The sequence below is a fragment of the Nyctibius grandis genome, chromosome 2, assembly GCF_013368605.1.
Source record: "Nyctibius grandis isolate bNycGra1 chromosome 2, bNycGra1.pri, whole genome shotgun sequence".
In the NCBI taxonomy this organism is placed as follows: Eukaryota; Metazoa; Chordata; class Aves; order Nyctibiiformes; family Nyctibiidae; genus Nyctibius; species Nyctibius grandis.
In genome coordinates this window covers 26318136-26339836 of record NC_090659.1, presented here as the reverse complement: position 1 = coordinate 26339836, position 21701 = coordinate 26318136, and the positions used below count along the sequence as shown (strand labels likewise).

Sequence of the window (21701 nt, the reverse complement as noted above, 5' to 3'; positions counted from 1 at the left end):
TGTGGATAAAACCTGCACTACGTAATAAGCTGTTTCCGTAACCTGCATATGTATCCTAGGTGTTTAATGAACATTTATTTTTCCTGGAAACATTGTCAGATTTAAAGCAATGCATGTGCCCTTTCCTTGCTTCCCTTGTGCAGTTTGTCAGCTAATTTTCTGTCTTATGATTGGTTTTCACATCAGCTAAGCACTAAGAAATGTTAGTGCTTGTTTAAAAATTAACATTAAAAAAATTCTATTTAAGAAAACAAGTATTGACTTACACAGAAGAATATGGGCCTTTGAGTTGTTTTAAAATTCTCTTTTCAGGGGTATGTCATCAAATTAATGCTTGCTCTTAACTTTTTGAAGTTGCAAGCCGAAAATTTGTGTTAGTCACATTTAGCCTTGCAAGGTGCCACTAGATGGTGTCGGTATCTAGTTCTCTTTTTCCTTACACAAGCACTAGAGTACTCAAACTGCTCCATGTTTGCATCATTTTCAAAGGCCTCTTAAATTTTCAGGTATCGTAAAGCAGGTTTGTTAGAGCAGATCATAAAAGTCATCCTTCTGTGACTGCGTGATTTGTGATTAGATGTGCTAAAAATGACAGGTGGGTGAATATCATTCAGTCTAGACATTTTCCTCCCCATTTTTACTTCACTTGTTTGTTTAGGTTATGTATTTAGAGTCTGGATATGAGAGTCGTATTACTGAAACAATTATGTAGTTTATAAAGTTTTGCCATTTTCTTATGAAATTACATAGATTGAAAAAAATAGCATCCTGAAACCACATACATGGTAATTATGTAAAATCTATTTTGTATTCTCTATGTGAAATCAAGGAATCTTAAACAGGGACAAATAAGAAACCCAGTATCATCCCTGTCTTGATTCTGAGATGTGCTTTGACCCTAGTCATAGTAAGAGAGGAAGGCAGACTCTAAGGGGGCAAATAATAAAGGCTGTTAAAGGAACTGTAGATATTACATAGTGGGTAGTTCTGGGTGGCTGTAAAAACCTGTAAGAAGAGGAAACCAGTAGACTGACTGTATGAACTCATTGAAGGTCAGCTCTGCAGTAGGTGCCAGAGGCTTATAAGACAGATTCTGAAGTGAGCCTGAGCTGAGGAGATTCCTACTGTCCATTAGTTTTAGTTCATTGGGTGGAAAGATGGTGTTTTTCCTTTCAGAGCTATTTTAGGTAAATGTTCTTTTATTCTCATCAAGCAATATATCTGATTCTGATGGATCTGAAAAGCTACATAGACCTTTGGGGCATACACCACCACTACCCTCCCCCTTTTAGGGTAGGATGGTAAATGCTGTGTCTGCCACTCAGTAGGTTGTAGGGTTTTCAAGAATCTATCATAAAGGTTACATGTTAGGCAAATAGGAGAGCAGCGTAGGGGAAAGGGACCTGGGGGTCCTAGTGGACAGCAGGATGACCATGAGCCAGCAATGTGCCCTTGTGGCCAAGAAGGCCAATGGCATCCTGGGGTGCATTAGAAGGGGTGTGGTTAGCAGGTCGAGAGAGGTTCTCCTCCCCCTCTACTCTGCCCTGGTGAGGCCGCATCTGGAATATTGTGTCCAGTTCTGGGCCCCTCAGTTCAAGAAGGACAGGGAACTGCTAGAGAGAGTCCAGTGCAGAGCCACGAAGATGATTAAGGGGGTGGAACATCTCCCTTATGAGGAGAGGCTGAGGGAGCTGGGTCTCTTTAGCTTAGAGAAGAGGAGACTGAGGGGTGACCTCATTAATGTTTATAAATATGTAAAGGGTAAGTGTCATGAGGATGGAGCCAGACTCTTCTCAGTGACATCCACTGACAGGACAAGGGGCAATGGGTGCAAGCTGGAACACAGGAGGTTCTGCATAAATATGAGGAAAAGCTTCTTTACGGTGAGGGTGACCGAACACTGGAACAGGCTGCCCAGAGAGGTTGTGGAGTCTCCTTCTCTGGAGACATTCAAAACCGCCTGGGCGCGTTCCTGTGTGATATGATCTAGGTAATCCTGCTCCGGCAGGGGGATTGGACTAGATGATCTTTCGAGGTCCCTTCCAATCCCTAACATTCTGTGATTCTGTGATTCTGTGAAATAATGTAAATTGTCAGGTTTTGGGAGAGAGATGTTAATAGGAAGAGTGTAAGTTGATATAATAAGTAATGAAATACTGGGCAGAAGGATGGAGATAGGTAACTATGAGCACCTTTTTTAGGAATTCTTGAGTCACTTGTCTGAACGTGATCTGTCAGCTTTGTACCTTTAAGAGAGTTTTCTGTGATTGACTAGATAATTTTACGAATATAGCTGAGAATGAAGCAAGAAACATTGCCCTACTGTTCACACTCATTCCTGGTCTTTCTGAGTCTGGACATGCATTTTCTAGACGCTCAGGAGTATTTTGCATGCTGAAGAAAAATAAGTTTCTATGTATTTGGCCTCCAGCAATTCCATAGATTTTAGAATTTCAGTGGGAAACTTTTAGGTTGGAAAAGCTCAATAATAAGTTCCTGGTCAGAAGATTGTCTGCAGAATTCTGCTGTGCCTAAGAGTGATTTCAGAGCGCTCATTTTTCATTATGTTTTAAAAAGGACATCTTAACTGAAATGAGGTAATTCATTTGTATTCATAAAAATGAGAGTTGACCCTATGTTGAAAGAGGGGCAGTAGTGCGTAAAATTTTTTTTCTGACAAAAATTGTCTCACCTTGGAATGACCAGTCTTGCATGAAAAGTAAAGGTGCAAATGGCATTGCAGCCTTTAGTGTTGGTTTGTTTGGGTTTTTTTTTAGTACTACTAATGTGATGCATGATGCAAGTGACTTTATTTTCACTTTTTAATAAACCAGAGAATGTCATTCTATAATTAGAACCATAGCACTGATGAAGCATAGCCTGTATTTCACATAGGGTCTTGTGTAAAACTTGTGTTGCTCAGCAGATTCACTTGCTCTTTTTTTTTCTTCTTAATCTAGAATAAAGTTTGTCATTTGAGGGGTTTACACTCATTTCTTACAGTTATAAACTTAAGGGAGAAGTTTCTTGTAGTTCCATAATACACTTTTTAGGTAAGGTACTCTATTTCTACACCGTAGAACTCAAGACAAATGTCTGCTCACCAGTGGCTCGCTCAGGGAGTAGAAAGTATAGTAGGGTTCACATTTACGGTTTGTGTTCTACTGCTTTAAAACTAGTAGGTTGGTTTAGTTTTTCAAAACTCCTGCCTTCCTAATTTGTTTTCTAGCCCCTTCTTATATAGAATCATGGAATCATAGAATGGTTTGGGTTGGAAGGGACCTTAAAGATCATATGCAAGATTCGGCATAGGGATATGCTTGATTAGGGATGTTTCATGTGGGCTCTGGCAAAAAAATTGCTCTCTTGAATCCCTTTGTTCTGTTTTTCTCCCTGTTCCTTCAATCCTTTTCAGCAGAGCTTGAGTGCTTGTGGAGCAGATGTTTAATCTAGATGTAAAGGGGGCTGAAATAAACTTTCATGGGTAACTAAGTATAAGATGAGTACTTGTTACATACTGAAATTGTGCATCAATAACAGTTTCTGGTTGTCTAACTTTCATGAGGAGGAAAGGGACACTTAGCTCCTACATAAGGGATCCCTCCGTGATTCATTGTTATGCATTTTCAGCACAACACTGAGAATTTTAGCATTTCATCTTTATGAAGTTAAATAGAAGAGAATACTGTTAGCCTAGAAGGAAAGGCTGGATCCCTAGAAGAGGTTGCTGAACCCAGAAGTAGAATTGGGCACTTCAGACACTTAAGGGAGGACTCTAGTGTCATCTTTGTTACCTTCGTTAGAATGTAGCTTCGTAGTGTGACGTTCGTTAGAATGAAGGCCGCCTTACCGTGTAAACATGAAATATGCTTCAGGAGTCCATGCTTTCCATGTATATGTTTTTAACATGAGCCTGGCACATTAAAGCAGTCATTTCAGCTGTTACTATGGGAACTTGCTAAACTTTATTGAAGAATGGAAGAGTTAGGAAAGAAAATAATTTGCAAAGATCAGGACTCTAAGGAAAACCGGTAGAGTATCGTGGAGCAAAGACACCTTTCTTTAGTATAAGAACTTTTCCCTGTGTTAAATGGAGGCGCTAGAATTTCTCTGGGCAAGTTTCTTTACGAGCAGTGACATTAGTGGAGCCTTAGTTTCCTGTGCCTCCCAATTTTCTTACTCTCCTGACACGGAGCCTTATCTGGTCTGAAAGAGTGAATACCTACAGCTGTCTTCTCTCCCGTTTTTCAGTGCTTCTCACCTCTGTTCCGTTGTCTCTGTTTGGCAGGGGAACAGGGCTGTGCACGCTCTGACTAGCTAGAGTTAGGAGCAAGAAGAAAGGCTTGAGCTGTGCACATTTTTGCTATACTTGCATAAGGAATGTTTTGGGCACTGAATAGCAGTGAGGCTTTTTTTTCCTCTCTTTTTTTTTTTTTCCTTTTCTTTCCTTTTTAGATGTTTTGTTGCTCCTCTATTTTTTGTATTTTTTTAAACTGTTGATGTTTTATAAACTTCTTAGCAGTACCTTAACTGTTACAGAGAAGCATATATTTCATCTCTCTTGCTTAATGGATATACTCATGTGGGTACTACTGTATTTTTTAACAGCTACACTGAAAAAGTTCTCCCTTTTATTTTTCCCAGTATAAATCCTTAGCATTATCTTTAATGTTCTTTTCATCTTTTTATTTTATCCATATCCCCTGTATAACTGACTTCAATAGTCACTTTAAAAAAAAATAGATTACAAGAAGTTATCAGTTTCCTATATCTTGCATAATATGGTGCTGTTGACTTAAGTTTTTGAAATATGCTGTAACCTTTAAAATTGGGGATAGGTACTGCTTGAGTCAAAAAAAAGTTTCCTTTTATTTAAGGTGGTGCATTACAAAACTATTTCATATTGTGCGTGTGTGTTTTCCTATTTGGAAAAGCAAAGTCATTCCTGCGTTCAGAATCTAATTGTGCCTTTCCGTCGAAAAGTCATTGATACCTGGGAGAAGGTGAACCTAAAATGAGTATTTGGGGTAGGAGGTTATTTTGTGTTATTGTGAACATCCTTTATAATATAATTACAGAATGTGACTGAAATGTGCTTAGTCTTAACATTCTTAAACTTAACATTGTTACATATCCTTCGCTTTGTACCAAAATTTTTTTGTGGGGGGGTGGAGAAAGAATTGTATTCTTAAGCTGTGAAAAACTTAGCCTGATTGACTAGATTTTTAAGTGATTTTATTCATCTAAGTTGCATGTAAATATTTACACATATTGCATGTTGATAGCATAAGGATGATGAGTGGTGTTCTAGGTATTTTTCTACCATGGGCATCTAAAGAAATCACAGTTTAGAGCACCAAAATTAGAAGCTGGCTTCAGAAGTAGTTCCAGTGGTGAGGGGCACCTTATGAGCATGATTCAGCATGTATCAGTTAGACATTTAAAAATACAAGATTGTGAGTGTCCATAGACAGAAGAGTGCAAAAGTATAATCTTAAGAAGAGAAAGCTCTGTGTGCCTTGTCATTATGTGTATGTTGTTCTTACTTCAGTTGAACTTAAGAACTTCTCTTAAGTTATTGAAATGAATATGTGAGACAGGCATTGAAGGGTGAAAAAATTTAGGGATATCGTTTATCCATGGTACTTGCAGGAAATTAACCTGCACATCAAGTACATATTGCTCTTACCATCTTAATTTGTTTAGTGTTTGTTTAGTGTTTGTAGTTTTCCAAAGCAGAGGTTGTCTTCTTTTGTTGTTTGGAAGATACATACTGTGTAGAAACCATTATTAAATCTTAAGAAGTAAACACTTGAAAAATCAAAATCTTGGAGTTACTGCAATGAATCATTATTGAAAATTCTTCATTTTTGGATGGTGCCTAGTGTAATCACAGAATCAACTAGGTTGGAAGAGACCTCTGGGATCACCGAGTCCAACCTTTGACCTAACACCACCGTGTCAACTAGACCATGGCACTAGCTGCCACATCTAGTTTTTTCTTAAAAACCTCCAGGGATGGTGACTCTACCACCTCCCTGGGTAGCCCATTCCAATGCCTAATAAACCCTTCTGTGAAGAAATTTTTCTAACGTCTAACCTGAACCTCCCCTGGCACAGCTTGGGGCTGTAGCTGTTGCTAGTCGCCTGGGAGAAGAGGCCGACCCCCACCTCTCTACAACCTCCTTTCAAGTAGTTGTAGAGAGCGATAAGGTCTCCCCTCAACCTTTTCTCCAGGCTAAACAATCCCAGTTCCCTCAGCTGCTCCTCATAGGACATACCCTCCAGACCCTTCACGAGCTTTCTTGCCCTCCTCTGGACTTGCTCCAGTACCTCCAATGTCTTTCTTGAAGTGAGGGGCCCAGAACTCGACACAGTACTCAAGGTGCAGCCTCACCAGTGCTGAGTACAGGGGGACAATTACTTCCCTAGTCCTGCTGGCCACACTATTCCTGATACAAGCCAGGATGCTGTTGGCCTTCTTGGCCACCTGGGCACACTGCTGGCTCATGTTCAGCCGGCTGTCCACCAATACCCCCAGGTCCTTTTCCACCAGACTTTTACAACCACTCTTCCCCCAGCCTTGGTTGTTATGACCAAGGTGTTGGACCTGGCATTTGGCCTTGTTGAACTTCATACCATTGGTCTCAGCCCACTATCTAACCTGTCCAGATCCCCCTGCAGAGCCTTCCTACCCCCAGGCAGATCGACACTCCCACCCAGCTTAGTGTTGTTTGCGAATTTACTGAGGGTGTGCTTGATACCCTCATCCAGATCATCAATAAAGATATTAATGTTCTTAAAAGAACGTAAATCCTGTTTACGTTCTAGTCTGATGTGGCCTGTTAGCCAAAGGGCAAGATGAATCAACCAGAATTTTAGCAGGGAAGAGAGATGCGGGAATGGTGATTTGAGAAATTCATTGCTAAGCAGAGCTAATAATCTACTGAACAGAGCTGTTCTTAGTGCTGTTTTCCAGGTTAGTATTGGTATTAGATGCTTAATAAAATGTAAGCTTTTTTCTGCTTGCTTTTGTTTCTCTAGTTTTCAAATGAAAGGGCATGTGAAATTGATTTCTCTTTGTATGTCCCTCCACACCAGTTCTTTAGAAATTACAGGACATCAGGGAGCATGGTAAATGAGCTACATAATTAAATTTTTAAATCGTACAACAGCTTTGTCCAGGATGAAAATCCCCAAATTTCAAATGATGTCTTTTGTTATAGGTTTCCTTTAAAATATTGCTTGATTTACATTTGTAAGATTAATAATAAATATACTTTTGGGTTGACATTTCATAAAACAAAATTATAATCTTAAGGCATGTATTACCCACAACAGTCTACTTATTGTGGCAGTGTTACTTTTATTAAACCATTTATCATTTTAATATTGTGTATTCTGACTGTTAAGGTTTTCTGTCTTTTTCTTCAAAGAAAATGCAACAAAACAAGTTCAGCATTCTTTTTTCTTTCCTACAGCATTATCTGCATACCAGAGGTACTACAGTTTACAGTCTGACTACTGGAAGGTCTGTATATGCTGCTTTTTTTTTTTTAATGTATGGTTGTAAATGACTTAATTTCTAAAATAGGTTAATTTCAATATAAGTTTGGAGTATCTACCTGCAGTTACTTTTTGGCATGTTAATTGGGTCTTAATGGAAGTGCTCACCTATGTGTACAATTTATTGTAAATCTAAGTGGAAATAAATCTTCACACCATTTGTTTAAATGGCAGATCAATTAACTTGACACATTTTAGATTTTTTTTATTATTATACATTACTTCAGTTTTTCTTATGTAAGCATAGATATTTGGATATGTATGAGTATTGAGAGAATCATAAGCACTTGAAAGCTGCTGTGCAGGCGTTGGACTTGGACTAGAAATAACGTTCTCCAGTTGCTTTTTATTTCCACAGTTGCCAAATTGTGTAAAGTCACTTTTAGTATTTTCAATAACATTCTTACGTAAGACAGGAAAATATCCTGTTAGTATAGCTCTCTTATCTGTCAGTCCATGTAGAGGTATCAGGACTTTAAATGAATAAAATGAAAAAAATCTCTTACAGCGATATTGTCAAAAATAGTTCGCACTGTTGTATTGTCACATGAAATAATTTGAAGCTCATGATTGAGACAGAGGTGCAGGAAAGCACGTAACACAGTGGATGCTTGTGTGGTCTTAAGCAGCTGTTTTCTTTTAAAGTGTGCGTAAGTGCGTATTTCAAATAGGGAGGGCTCACTCTGGAAAGACGTCAGTACCGTGTATATACTGGCATTAAAGAAATAACATTTACCGTGTTCTTTGCATTTTATAGGGTCTGTAAGTACGTTCTGAAAAATCTTGTGACAACTACTCCATTTTTGGCAGGGAGGGGGTGGTGGAAAGGGAAAAAGGCAGGGTAAATCAAGGGTAGAAGAGTGAACTGAAATGAGTGTCTTCTGCCTTATGGAAGGAGAGGTCCAATCATAGGGTCTGAGGAAAATTGTTCGTATTGTCTTGTAAAGCCCCTGCTCCAGTAGAAGTTGGACGAGTGCCTGTTTTGTACCAAGGCATTTTGGAGTTGAAGTAGATGTTTCAGAAACAACCCCTCTAGTTTAAAAATTATGACAATAAAAGCATTCATCTATTATTACTTCTTACATGCTCTCAGGAAGTTAGTTTAAAGATTGCTGTAAATGGGTGTTGAAATCAATCAAGTAATTAAACATCTATTGGAATAGTTTCTTCTGTTTGTACTCTTCCCATGTTAAGCATTTCAGAATAGTTTGTGACTTGAATTGTTTTTTCTGGCTTTTGTTCTAATGACTTGTTATTAGAAGGAGTGATAGATGATTAGTAAATTAGTTTCCCTGCATTTTCAGAAGAGTTCAGGGAGAAGTGTAAATGATTATATGTATTTCCATATGTGTAGAGTGTTTTAGCGTGGTTCAGAATATTATCTGTAATTAAAATAAATGCAAACTCTGATTGTTTTGCAGTTCCATTTCAAAAGCATAGATGACAGTAAAATGTGTGGTCTGTGGTTGGCTTATTGAATAACATTGAATAATTTTACTGCAGGTTAGCCTCACCTGCGAAGGATACTGTGCTACTTGATCTCATTACAAGCTTCTTTATAAATGTGTAGTCCAAAGTGGGGTTTTTTCCATAATCATTTTGGAGATTTTCTTAATTTTATATGCATGAAAAAGAGCTTGAAAGAGTCCAGAAACATTTTTCCGTTAAAAACTTTTTTACTGAAACTGATAAAAATCACAGGTGAATCATATTTCATCTTGTTTATGGATGATGAAGCTAGTCTGGAGTTGGCAGTGGGAAGCTGCCTGGATTGGGTCTAGAGAAAGGTCTCTTCCCTCTCTAACTCAGAGGATTTCTTGTTATCCTTAATGCCTTATATCTGTAAGAAACCATTTAGTCAAGAATAGTAAGTTTGTGGTGTATTTTTGGTCACCTTTATATGCTGTTTTGTTATAATTTGGAATTAACTTTTTTCCAGAGAGATACAGATGACTTTAAAAAAAAAAAAAAAAGCAGTCACATTTCCTTGTTTTACTGTTGTCATTTTTTGAGAATTTTTTAATTTTTTTTTTTTAGTTCTTACAGGGTTAGATGTCATCAATTAAGTTGTTGGAATTTGTGATGGTAAAGAAAGCAAGAGAGAAGGGTGTGAAGAAAGGGTGGTATTTATGAGCTGTGAGGAGAGCTGTGTGAGAGTACTGAGAAATTGATGGGGAGTGCTGAGTCACATGAAGGTTATTATATAATAAGGCAGGTTTGAAACCAGACAGGAACAGTCTTACGAACTTAGGCAGCATATCTGAAATTACTTACTGTGGTGCAAGTGCAAGTGTACGTGGTTGAAATAAGTGTCCTGTATAATCTTTTTTTTATAAACAGAAAAATTCTGCAAGGTTTGTGAGAGATTATAGGTTGCTTTGGGTATAGTTTGGCCTCCTTACGTATTATTTTTAGTCTCTGCTGCTTTGGGTTTTCACTGTTGCATGGGGTTGGTAATTGAGCATTATTTTCATGCGTTGTTCATTATATGCTATTCATTCTACAATTCATCTTTTTTTTTTTTCCTTTCATGAAGAAAAGCATTTTACTTTTTTTTTTTAATAAGTTTTTCTGACGGTCTGAATTTTTTAGCAGGTTGAGTCCTGTCAGAATTTGGTGCATGGGTTGTTTTGTTGGTAATACCGTAAGCATTTTGTTCATCCTGTGGAACTAAAAGGGAAAGAAAAAACACTTTATATTCTGAAAATATATTCGAGATATATGTTATAGTGACAGAAGTGAAGGTGAAAGGTTAGGAAGATGCTGTATTTTGCCATTTACCAGATCAATACTCCCTCCATTCTGATGAGACATTACTTCCTTTCAAAGAAGTAATACCTGTACGGGTAGTTTTGAAAGAGCTTCATTGCATTGTGCCGCATTTTCCTAAATAGACCACTTTTTGCAGTAGTATCTTTGGGCACCCACAGATCAACATAAAAAGTCCTGGAAAATTGCTGAGTTTCTGCAATTTCTGTTCTACACAGGCACTGTGGTGCCTTAACTCTGCATTTAAAAAAAGCTATTTGACTTTAAATCTTACGAAGTAAATATCTCAACTTGGATAAAAGCTGAGACAACTTAATAGAGTTCTTGCATTCAAGTAGTTTTCGCAATGTTTCTTCTTATGTGCCTACGCTAAAATAAATCTCCCTTCTGTGCAATGTACTTCATTATGGTTTCTTTTTAAAACTCCCCTGTGTCAACACGTTGAGGGAGGTGAGGAGGACTGTGGGGGATGAACAGATAGGAAGGGCAGTTCAGGAGAGGAAGACAACAACTAGAACTGCAGTTTGTAGATTTTGATGCTACTGAGAAAGATATCAAGTGTAAGTGTCTGCCATGGTTATCAGTTTTGACATATTCTGAGGAGGCAGGATTAGAAGCTCAGCAAGGAGTAAGATATTCCTGATTTTATCCAAACATGATGGCAGATATCTGGCACCTGGAAAAAGTTACTTTAATCATCTCATGTAGTTGTATTATAATGCTGTTGATCATACTGAACTCTTTTATATAACGTCTGCGTTCGGACAGGGCTATCCTAACAGAAGTTTCAGTACATGAGTGAACTCAGTGTGTGTAAGTGTAAAACATCTGGATCTGTGCATTGACATGGTTGCCCAGGGCAGAGGAGACCTAGAAACCTTCCTCCACAGATGCGGGGCTGCAAGAGGTTTCAGTGCTCACTAGAGTGATTCCTGGGAGGATTTTATAGAAGAGCCTGGTTGTCGGGTACTTAGACTAAATCTCCTCTGCTTTGGCATGACACTGCTATTACAGCCCTTATGTGGTTTGATAATCTTGATTAAAGTGTATTTGTGGCCTTTTGCAGGCAGGTGAGTGTTCACGTATTGTCAGTTAGAAATTCTGTGCCAGTAGTTGTTGCAACACAGAATTTGAATAAATAGAACTTTTTGGTGTGGATGTATGAGGTAGCAGCAAGCTCCCATATGCAGTGTTTCCATGAGCCGTCTATTATTGACATCTCTGTGGTTGGGGAATGAATATGTAGCTTTCTAGACAGGATTTTAGTCAAATCCAGAGGATTGTGGGCAAGTTAGAGGAGTGTGAGGAGAGCACTGCCATTGTGCCTTATTTTGTGTTAATTCATCAAAAAGAAGTATCCTGTCTGTCTTCAATGATTTTTATAAAAAGCTGTGTTTCATCGGAGTAAGTGGGAGTATACAAACACTTAAACATTTCTAGCTATATGTGAATAAGTTGGAGGATTGCCGGGTCACAGTATTTAGAAATGCACCTAAGTGAATCTCAAAATAATGGAAGGTATTGTGCAAATGAGTTACTTCTGTATCAAGGGAGACTATTTACTGTGGACTAGGATGCTAGAACTTAGATTGAGGATGCCTTAAAGAGAGAAGAAACCTCAATTTCTTTAGTTACACTCAACTGTAGGATCTCTTTATAGAGAAGTGTTTGGAGTGGATCAGTCAGAAAATCTGAATGTTCCTTGAAATGTTTGAGGAACACTTAATTAGTGAGTTATATCCTCCCAACATGAATTCAGAGATAGACTTCTTGTTAACTATTGACTTTGGCTGAAAAGTGGCTTAGAAGAAAAGTATATCTGTCAGGCACTCTTTATCATTGTTATGAAAATGGTCCTAATCACCTTTCTTCTTCATAAAGATTTCATTTATGTGGCCAGGGTGAAAACATCAAAGTAGTTTAGTAAACTCCAAGGAGGATTTTCAAAGACCTACTTCTGTGTTCCAGTTGATTTTAAGAATATCTGGGTGCAAGTGTAGTTTGCAAGGCTGTACTGTAAAAGACTGAATGGTCTACTCTTAAAAAAAAATGAAATTTAAGAGGGGGTAGTAAATCCTGTAGTTGTTTTGCAGCAAGGTAAGGTATCAGTCTAGGTCTGGAAAGCAGCTATTTGGTGCTCCCTGCCTGTGTTTACTGGACATTAGAACTACTGTCTGAATTAAAATGTTTACCTCAGACCTTCTTCGTATTTATCTCTCAAAATAAATTATTCTTAGAAATTTAATTTTGACTGTATGTCTGCAAATAACAGAATTTCCTCTCACTTCTCTCAGATAGTCTTTATAAAACTGAGGAGAATCAAAAACCGTGCAGAGATATTAAAGAAACCAAAAAAATCCTAAAATTCTCTTTAGAAAGCCCAGGAAAATACAGCCGTGTATGTGTGCTAGTCATGGAAGAAGGATGTGATCTTCGTCTATGCTGAGTTGTTGGTTTGTTACAGAAAGCAATTTTCTAATGTTCCTTGTTACGTAGACCTAAAGTGTAATTTAGTACCAGGTAATTTTCTACAATGCTGTTTTATAATTAAACCTATGTAGAAATGTTACTAGGAGTATTCTCAGCCTTATGGCTAAAACATTTTTAATTAGTAGTAAGGCTTTTTTTTCCCAAAGAACTGAAGTAATGAAAGACCATGCGTGTTTGTGTTTTTAAATGTGACCTGTTGCTTGTTTTAATATTTTTATGCAGCTTCTTTTAATCTCTCTACCTTCGCTCTTTTGATAGGCCAAATGTCTTTTTTGGTATGTTTTCTTAATGCTATAAAATGGCGAGGGGGAACCACACCAACATTAATGCTTTAATTTTGCATGTTTTTCTGTCTCTTTTTCTCCAGACTGTAAGTCTGTTTTCCCCTTTTTAAATAGTCGGACAAAAAGCAATTACTAGACATACTGATAACAGCAAATAAGAGAACGTTTTGCACCTTAGAGGATCTGTTATAAGACAGCAATTTTCCACTTCATTGACTCATAACTGTTCTGTTTTCTACAGTAACCTCAAAATACCAAGTAGTGTTTTTGGACAGAATTCATCAAAACTTCCATTTTTTTTTTAATTAGATATAAATGCTTACATTAATTGAAACAGTACAGTGGTATAGGATCAGTAGAAATTGCTGGAGCAGACGCCTCCCTGAACCAAAAGTTGGAGGAGGCAATGGGATGATTTGTGAACGCTGCTTTTTATTCAAGCCCTTAGTTTTTTTTTGACTTTTTTTTTAAGAGAATGGATATGCCGTATAAGGAGACAGATTTCCCCATAAGAGTCCTCAGAGAACAACATTTTAAAATGACACAAAAAGCCTTTAATATAAATTATTGCCATGTAGCAACACAGGACGTGTACAGGAAAAGTAGAAGACAGAAACAGTCCCTTTGATCAGAGGAGACTTAATCAGAGAAGCATTTAGAAGAAGACTTGATCAGGAAAGCAAGTTTCAAAAATCCTCAACGAAGGTGAAATTTGCTGATATTAAGGGCATTACAGAAGGAATTGGGAGATACGGTAGGTGACCTAAAGATGGGTAAGGTGAAAACCTGCAATTCAGAATATATTTGCAAAATAAAATAAAAATGATAGGGTAGGAATGGAATAAATAGACATTTCAGAGAAAGTGGAGAATCAAAAAGTGAAAAATAAACCCAGAAATTGAATAAAGATTCAGCAGTTCTGAAAGACATTAAGAAGGGAGATATTATTAATACTTTCTATATGCTCTTTACTTCTGTCTGCAAATATAATGGTCATCAGTGCAGCACATGGAATTCTAGACTACCCCTCACTTTTGACTAAAACAACAGGTTTTAGATTGCAGTCCTTTCACTAGAAAGATTTTGATGAAGACATTCTGGTTGTGTTCTGAGAAGGTATGAAATATAACTATTTCAAGACCTATTGTAGATTAAGAGGGAGAGAGAAGCCTGATATTATGTGTTACGAACAGCAAATACGAAATAGAGATAAGTTTGAATGTCCTGATTTTTAACTACTGAAGACAGTAGGTCATCGTAATGGAGATAAAAAAAGCATTTTTGTGGGATTTAATGGGATCAGCATTTTCAGGAGACTGTGTTGCGGAAAGCAATCTGGAAGTACAGTCGGAGTCTGATATAATATGATACTATAGTATGGCAAGCTATTATGTCCAGAAAAATAAAATAAGAAAAGGGGAGGGAGAAGACTGAGGAGAGAAAAAACTGTAAGACTTAGTGAGACTGAACAAATAATGTGAGGAAGAGGAAAGTGTGGCTAGAGGAAGAATCACAGGGATTGGGGGAAGGAAAACGGTAGCCCTGCTGAGAATTTGAATGTAAAGAAAATAAGAGAAGTAAAATCATACTTTAAGCTTAAGAGCACATGGGGAGAAGGGAGGAAGGTATATATGGAGTAATACAGTAATGGGTTGTGGGAGGTCTGAAATGAGACTTCCACCAGCTTTTTCCCCAACAGCAACCTCTGTCATAAATTCACCAGGCATGGTGGGAGAGATTAAAAAAAAATTTAAAAAAAAATTTCCAAGGAAGACTGTAACTGTTCAGGTGAGGAGCACAATATCGCTCTCCATCAAAGGACCAGGATGTCTTCTGTTTTCAGGAAGGCAGAAGAAGGTAGAGTGTGAAGCACTGAGGATCACTTGGGGAGCTAGATAAGTAGGTAATAAAAATCCAGTATGTTTAGAGTGGAGGAAATTACAGTAATGGGGCTTCAGCTGATAAAAATGAACTTTCTGTCCTGAACTTGCTGGAGAGTCCATGGCAAGGGGAGGAGTGAGTTAAGATGACAGAAGGTCCTCCCTTATTAATTAAACAGTAAAGATTTTTAATGTATGTAGCTGTTACTGCAGCTGGTGGTAACAATTTTCTGTCACAAAAGAATGGGTTTTACAGGAAATCAGGAACAAAGGATCTAGCAATTGCACAGTCTTTTACTGAACTGCTGATGAAAAATACCTGAGGACATATTTTCCATAATATTTAATATTTTGGGGTGCAGTGGGTGAGTGAATAATTCTGTTGGTGAAACCTTTTCACTTTGATCTTAAGATATACTGGCAAAACAAAGAGGGAAAAAAAAAGCACGGGTACTACATCATCAATGTAATTTTAAAGAAAAATCAGTTAAAAACCTACAGCAAAGCCCATAGCTAGCAATATCTGTTTCTCCAAAGGTTTTTAAAGGTTATTAATACATTTAGATCATGGACTTGTCCCTTCAGTATGTCAAGATGGATAGAAATTCCATGTGAGAAGATAGTTTGAAAAGCTAGAAAAGTTGCTAAAGAACAAGACCTAAGAGAAATTTGGAGTATGAAGACTGCTAAATTGAAAAGCTAAATTTATGAATTTTGTAGCATATAATCTCTTTTTTGTATCAGAATGCTTGGTAGCTTTGGTAACACTGTTAATGAGGTTATTTCAGCGTCCCATAGGTGTGATCAGTTAGTGTGATTGCTCAGGGATGTTAAAAAAATTGAGATTCTTAAATGTCAGCTATGTTTATGAAGACTAACTGGAATTCTGCCTCTTAAGGGTAAAAGAATTATGTGTATGCTTTCAAAATATTTCAGAGAAAATTATTAATAAATAAAGAGAAACTCTGGAATGCTGGAAAGGTAGTGATAATTATGTTACCAATAAGACTTGATCATCTGTAAAATACACAAAAAATAGAGCAAGTGAATAACTGTATTTGGGTTTCAGAAAAAGAACTTTTAATATTGGATGCTAAAAATAAATGTTATTTCATGTAAATCAGTAAAGCAGACAAGTTGAAAGTAGTATATATTTTTTTCCTAGAATGTGTTAAATGAATGCCACCTAGAAAGATTAAGAAGAAAATGTGTTCTATTTCATGCTGTTAGAGTAAAGCACAACTGATCCCTAGTTTAGAAAAGAGGATACATTTATCCAGATATTTCTTAAAGGGTAATAAATCTTAAGAGTTATAGTTTTGGGTTTTGTGCATTCGGGGGTGGGAGGGTGTCTAAAATTCTGTCCCTCTGTCAGCTAAAACACAGAGAATTCTTAGGTAGTCCCATGACAGGCAAAGAAGCAGATACTATTTTTTACCACTGTTAATGCAGACAAATAATGCAGCATGTCCAATTTTGTGTACAGTAAAATTGTAGAAGGTTCTAATAATTAACTCTTATTAGATGATTTATCTAATGAAATTATAACAGAAGGGCATATTCGCTCTCCTTGAAAGGAATCAAGAGTAGGTGTACAATCTTAAAAAGAATGAGACCAATTTAACTAATGAATTTTGACATGTTGTCTTTGACCTCCAGATAAATTTGATGAATTGCATCTTTTCTATGTCTCTTTCTATTAACTGTCATCATACAAAAGAAAGGAATCCTCCTCTGCACATATAAACCGTGTACCTGTTTGGGTTACAACAAGTATTAGGTCTTTTTAGGGAGCATATATATTGCTATTTGATTAGAAATATTTTGCATTTGCACTGAATTAGAAAAAAGTTTTTATTTCAATGTCTGCAGTTCTGATTTTTTTCAGTGTATATTCATTCATTAAGCCACTCATCCCTTTTAATAAATTGACTTATAAGAACTCAAAATTCTGGCAAATCTGTAATGTACTCAGAATGTTAATGGTAAAAGAGGAAAGGGGAGAAACTTTTCTTGGGTCGGGAGAAGAGGACAAGATAGAATCTCAGAGGAAGCACTCCCCCCTCAGCCCAGACATGGTATCTGTTTCAGAAATATTCATAACATTTTCTAATGGTGATGCTTCACCCTGGAAATGCAGCAGGAATGCTCTTCTTGTCCTCCCTGTGTGTATGGTGTCTGTCTAGAAATCCAAATACTCTGAGTGGAAATAACATAAGTATCATCAGGATTGATGGAAAAGTCTCCTCAGAAAAGCTTTTTATGCAAGTTGAATTCTCCTTTTGCAGAAGTTGCCTTTGTGCAGAATAAAAAAACCTCTCATCCTGCATCTACTAGTGCTTATTCAGAATAATAGCATGCTTCCTTTCTTCAGTCACTGTGATGAGAGTGTAGGATGCTAAAATATGAGACATGCTGAAGTGTGGCAGTGGAGAAACTCATCAATTCAGATTGTTTGGAGAGAGGTGTATTTAGTTGAGTAGAACAGTTCTGACTTGAATGGAGGGCACATCTTCTGTAGGCAAGAATATCGTTTGAACGTTGATGATATTGAATGACCAAATGTTTCTTTTTCTAAATGTAAACAACTATATTGGCAATGCATGTGATGCTTGCTTTTTCAAAAGTGTTCTGTTGTTTGCAGAAACCACAGTAATGGCGCAATTACTTCGTACTCCATGTGATTGCTCTTTCATTGCATGGAAAAGGTTAAAACAAAACACACCACCCTATTTTTCTTATTTGTAGTTTGTAGATTCCTGTTTGATCATAAGCTGTAAGTAGATACTGTGTGTTATAATGAGTGGCATTTATTTTCTTCAGAAATGAATCTTTTACCTTTTAAGGTTCGTTCTTTAAAAGATAAAATATTTGCTTAGTTTTAGAAATAATTGTTTTATTTTTCAAATTTTGAGTTTTTGAATTTGCTCTCTCTAGAACTGACATTTCAGTTCTAGTTTTTTAAATACTCTTTCAAGCGTATCCCTAAATCAAGTAATCCGCTGCATAGTTCCCTCCTTTTCCCAGGGATACAGATGCAGGGTTTTCTGTGTGGTGGGGAAGGAGTGGTTGAAGTGTGAGTGCATCTAGTACAAATAGATGGAGAAGGTAGCAGGTGGGAGGATGGGGAGACGTAGAGCTTGGGGTCCCTTTCTTAAAGAGCCTATGAGTAGCTTGGGTGAGGCCAATAAGCTCATGCTTTGAAGAAAAGGCAAAGCATTGAAAATGTTTTGTAAGTAGTGTTTGAGCATGATTGTGCTCTGCTTGGTGAAGCACCCTTACAAGGATGGGTATTTAGAGGATAATTAGAAATCAGTTCTGCTTCTGACGTTTACTTGCATAAAGATGTAGCAAGAAGTAATCTCTGGTGCCTGCTGGCCTTCACGGAGCGCATCAAGTGAGGTTGGTGCTGAAACCAGAGAGCTCTCCTTGAAGGGAAGGCCAGATGCTGAAAAAATACTGGAGATTCAAATGCTAAAGCATACTAAGAGCAAACAAATAAAACCTTTGAGTTTAGATAACTTCAAGCAAAAGTATTTCTGAATGTATGCTGAGAAGGTCTGCAGCTACCTAGAAAACGTGTAGCTAATCATCTGTTCCTTTGCAGCTTGCAAGTTTGTAGTAAGTAGATAGGCACTTACCAGCATTAAGAAGAACCTGGGAAGATACTAGCTTGTCACCCTCAGACGCTTCTCTGGGCTGCTGTATTCAAATTATTTGGCACTAATTCCAATTCACTGTGCAGTATAATTTTGTTTTGTGCAAGTTATCCTTCCCCGCTTCTGAGCGATAACTCGGAACTCATAACTTCTATTCCTCATGCTGTGTCGTTTTTCTCATCTCATTTGTCAGAGGAATGGGACTGATGAGAGATCCAATGTCTCAGCTCCGGGAGAAATAACAGTCAGTCAGGGATCTTTCACCCTGTTTTCTTCTTTTCCAGCCTAGTCTTTGTTCTGCAAGGCCAAAAAATTCCTCAATTAAATTTCATCTGGTATTACCAGCCAGAATAAGTGTAGTTATTTTTTCTGGTTTCCTCATTCAGTCTTTCTTTCTGTATTAGGTTTTTACTTGGCGTTTTTCTTACAGCAGTCATTGTTCTAGCCTCTTCTTTCTGAATTCTCAGGGTCATCAGAAAAGTATCAAAAAAACTGTATTACCAGACATCATAACTACACTGATGCTGTCTAGCATGTTTTCTAAAAGTATTTCAGGTATTGTTTTTCTCTCCTCCCAAAGAGGATTAGGATGCATTTCGTGCATTTAGCTGTTGGACTCCGGTTCTTGGGATCAGATACAGATCCATTCCCAGCTATCTTAATGATGTAATCAGAACTTTGTGAACTTTTTCTGAAAACCAGTAAGCTGAAAAATCTGATTCCAGTCCTGGTAAACACTGTAGAAGGGGAAATGGATGAAACAGGATCCAGTAAAGGGGGGTGAGGGGAGGGAGAAGAAAAAAAAAAGGGGGGTGGGGGTGGGGGGAGTATTCAATCGTATGTGTAGTTAGCTTGAACTTTGTTTTTGGAAAGGAAAGAAGAAAAACTGATTATCATTCCAGATGACTATTTTCATTATAGCTAAAGGATGAAAACCCATAGTGGTGACAGAGAAGGGAGAATCTCTGTAAACAAGACTAGTGCTGATGGTGGTATTTTGTGTGTCTTCTGCTGCAGGAAATTCATGCTTACTGCGTTTTCCAGAAGTTTTTTTGTCACTGGTTGTATAGAAAGTTGCATCAGTTTTGCAAAATGCTGCAGACTCGCAATGTTTTAATGGTTTCAGAAAGCAGCTGGACAAATTCAAGGAAGAAAAAGCCATTAAGAGCAATTAAATATGAAGACATTTTGTCTGGCTTTAGAAACCTCTGAACCACAAATGACTGGAGGTTAGGAGGGTATTCTTAGGAGGAGAAGGCTTGAAATAGTGATAGAAAAGTGAATGAAGTTACTCTTAGCAGTAACTTCAACAGCAACATTTTAAAAGTTAAATGTTGCTGCTGAATTGTACGATAGCCTGACCCCTCCCTCCAGGATCACCTATTCAGAGTTATGTTTCCATTTAGAGACATCGTCTTTATATTTTGGAGAGGAAGGCTGATTTTTCTGATTAAATGCAATCATTGGATGTTGTCTAGAGCAGAATTACTCTGTGGAGCTATACAAGAATTGCAGTACACTTTATCCTGTTCTTTCTCTCTCTCTCTGAAATCCATAAAAATATAATAACATAAATGAAATCATCCATCTAGTTCATAATGGAGCGTTATAAGCTTGTCTCAGTTTTGTTTCTGATCTCAAAATGTAGGCAAACAGAGCCCTGTATCTGTCTGAAACTTGTAAATAAGTTCTGAAGAAAAGCTTGCCTTGAAGGCACTTCCACTTCACTTGGACAATATGTCTCTCACAGGAATGTCAGCTGTTTTCTGTCCTAAACTTTCTTCCCTGTGCATTGATGTCAAACTCCTTGGGAGTCTCTCATCAATCACGATTGCTGTAACACTGGCTTTTATGGAAATAGAACATGTAGGTGCTCCTTGCTGGTGAATTTTTCTGACCTGGGCATTGAGTAAAGAGAAAACTGAAGCAAACAGATGATGAATGTCACTTCTGAGCTCAAGACAAACCCAGATGAGTGATGCCACAGAAAAGCAACTAGTCTTGAACTGAGAATGAATATTAAATGCGGCCTTGGAAAAATAATACCAAATAAAAATGGCTCTGAAGGAACACAATTGATATTTTGGATTTTTAAAAATGCTACTGTTCTGTGGTTTTGCTAATTCTAGTATTTTATGTAGACATGTAACTACAAATTCGTGTGGCGTCTTTCCATGTTCCCCATTAACTAACCTCTCTGAACCTTGATTTTTATCTTTTCCTGGGATTTTGGTTCTAGTTATATATTCTTAATCTTACAGTTTGTACATACAAACTAGGAGATATTGTGTGTGTCTTGAGATATTTTAGTGATTCAAGTACCAGGGGTAGGACTTTGCTTTGTTATTTGTCTGGAACATAGTGAATCACTGAGGTGTTGGAGCACTGTCTTGAAGCACTGCTCCTTTCCATGGTAACTCATCTATTCTGGCTGTGAAAAGAAAGCGGTCGACAGTTTTGTAATTATTGGGAAGAATATGATATGCCATGTCGACAAAGGATTATGTTGTTGTAAGTGGAACAAAGTTTCCCGTCTCTGTGCTGTATCAGTCAAGTGCAAGATGAACAGGAATTCAGTGGTCTGGGTTATCAAATCGATCTAAATCCAGAAGTGTACCTCTTCTCCTGAGTCATTTTGGTAGACTTTGCTTTTAGAAACAGAGAATGAAGGGTGAGTGGCCGTGTGTAAGAAAATCTAAGACATGGATCTCATAAAGCCAAGTTACTCAAAAGTCTTGGTATAGAAACTCCCACTTCATTTAAATGCAAGTAAATAAAGCAAGATTTTCTATTTTATTCCTTTCGTCCCATGCATATTGCACAGACAGCAGAGTTCTCTAAGGGGTTTGGGGAGGGCTGAAACATTTTGTTAACCTGAGGATTCTCTTTGTTTTACTGAAGAGGGTCTGAATTTCAGGCCTGAAAAGTATTTATTGGAGGCTGCTCACACAGTGAAGGCACTAAACAGGTTTAAAAATGATTGAGAGGCGTAGCTATCATTCTGTGAAATCTTAAGAGGGATTGAGGAGTAGAATATATCTACCAGTTGATAC

General features: G+C 37.5%; 1 protein-coding gene across 17 annotated transcripts in view; it reads left to right on the top strand.

The window, feature by feature from the left end:
• KDM6A (lysine demethylase 6A) overlaps positions 1 to 21701 on the top strand; it is a 165915-nt gene that overhangs the window by 43389 nt on the left and 100825 nt on the right. For all 17 annotated transcript variants that reach the window (XR_011050315.1, XM_068425267.1, XM_068425261.1 and 14 more), the window contains exon 4: positions 7482 to 7531. Coding sequence is in view for 16 of the 17 variants with exons in the window: in XM_068425267.1 (XP_068281368.1) it covers positions 7482 to 7531 (50 nt within the window). In the remaining variant the exon portion in view is untranslated. The remainder of the gene's footprint in view (positions 1 to 7481; positions 7532 to 21701) is intronic.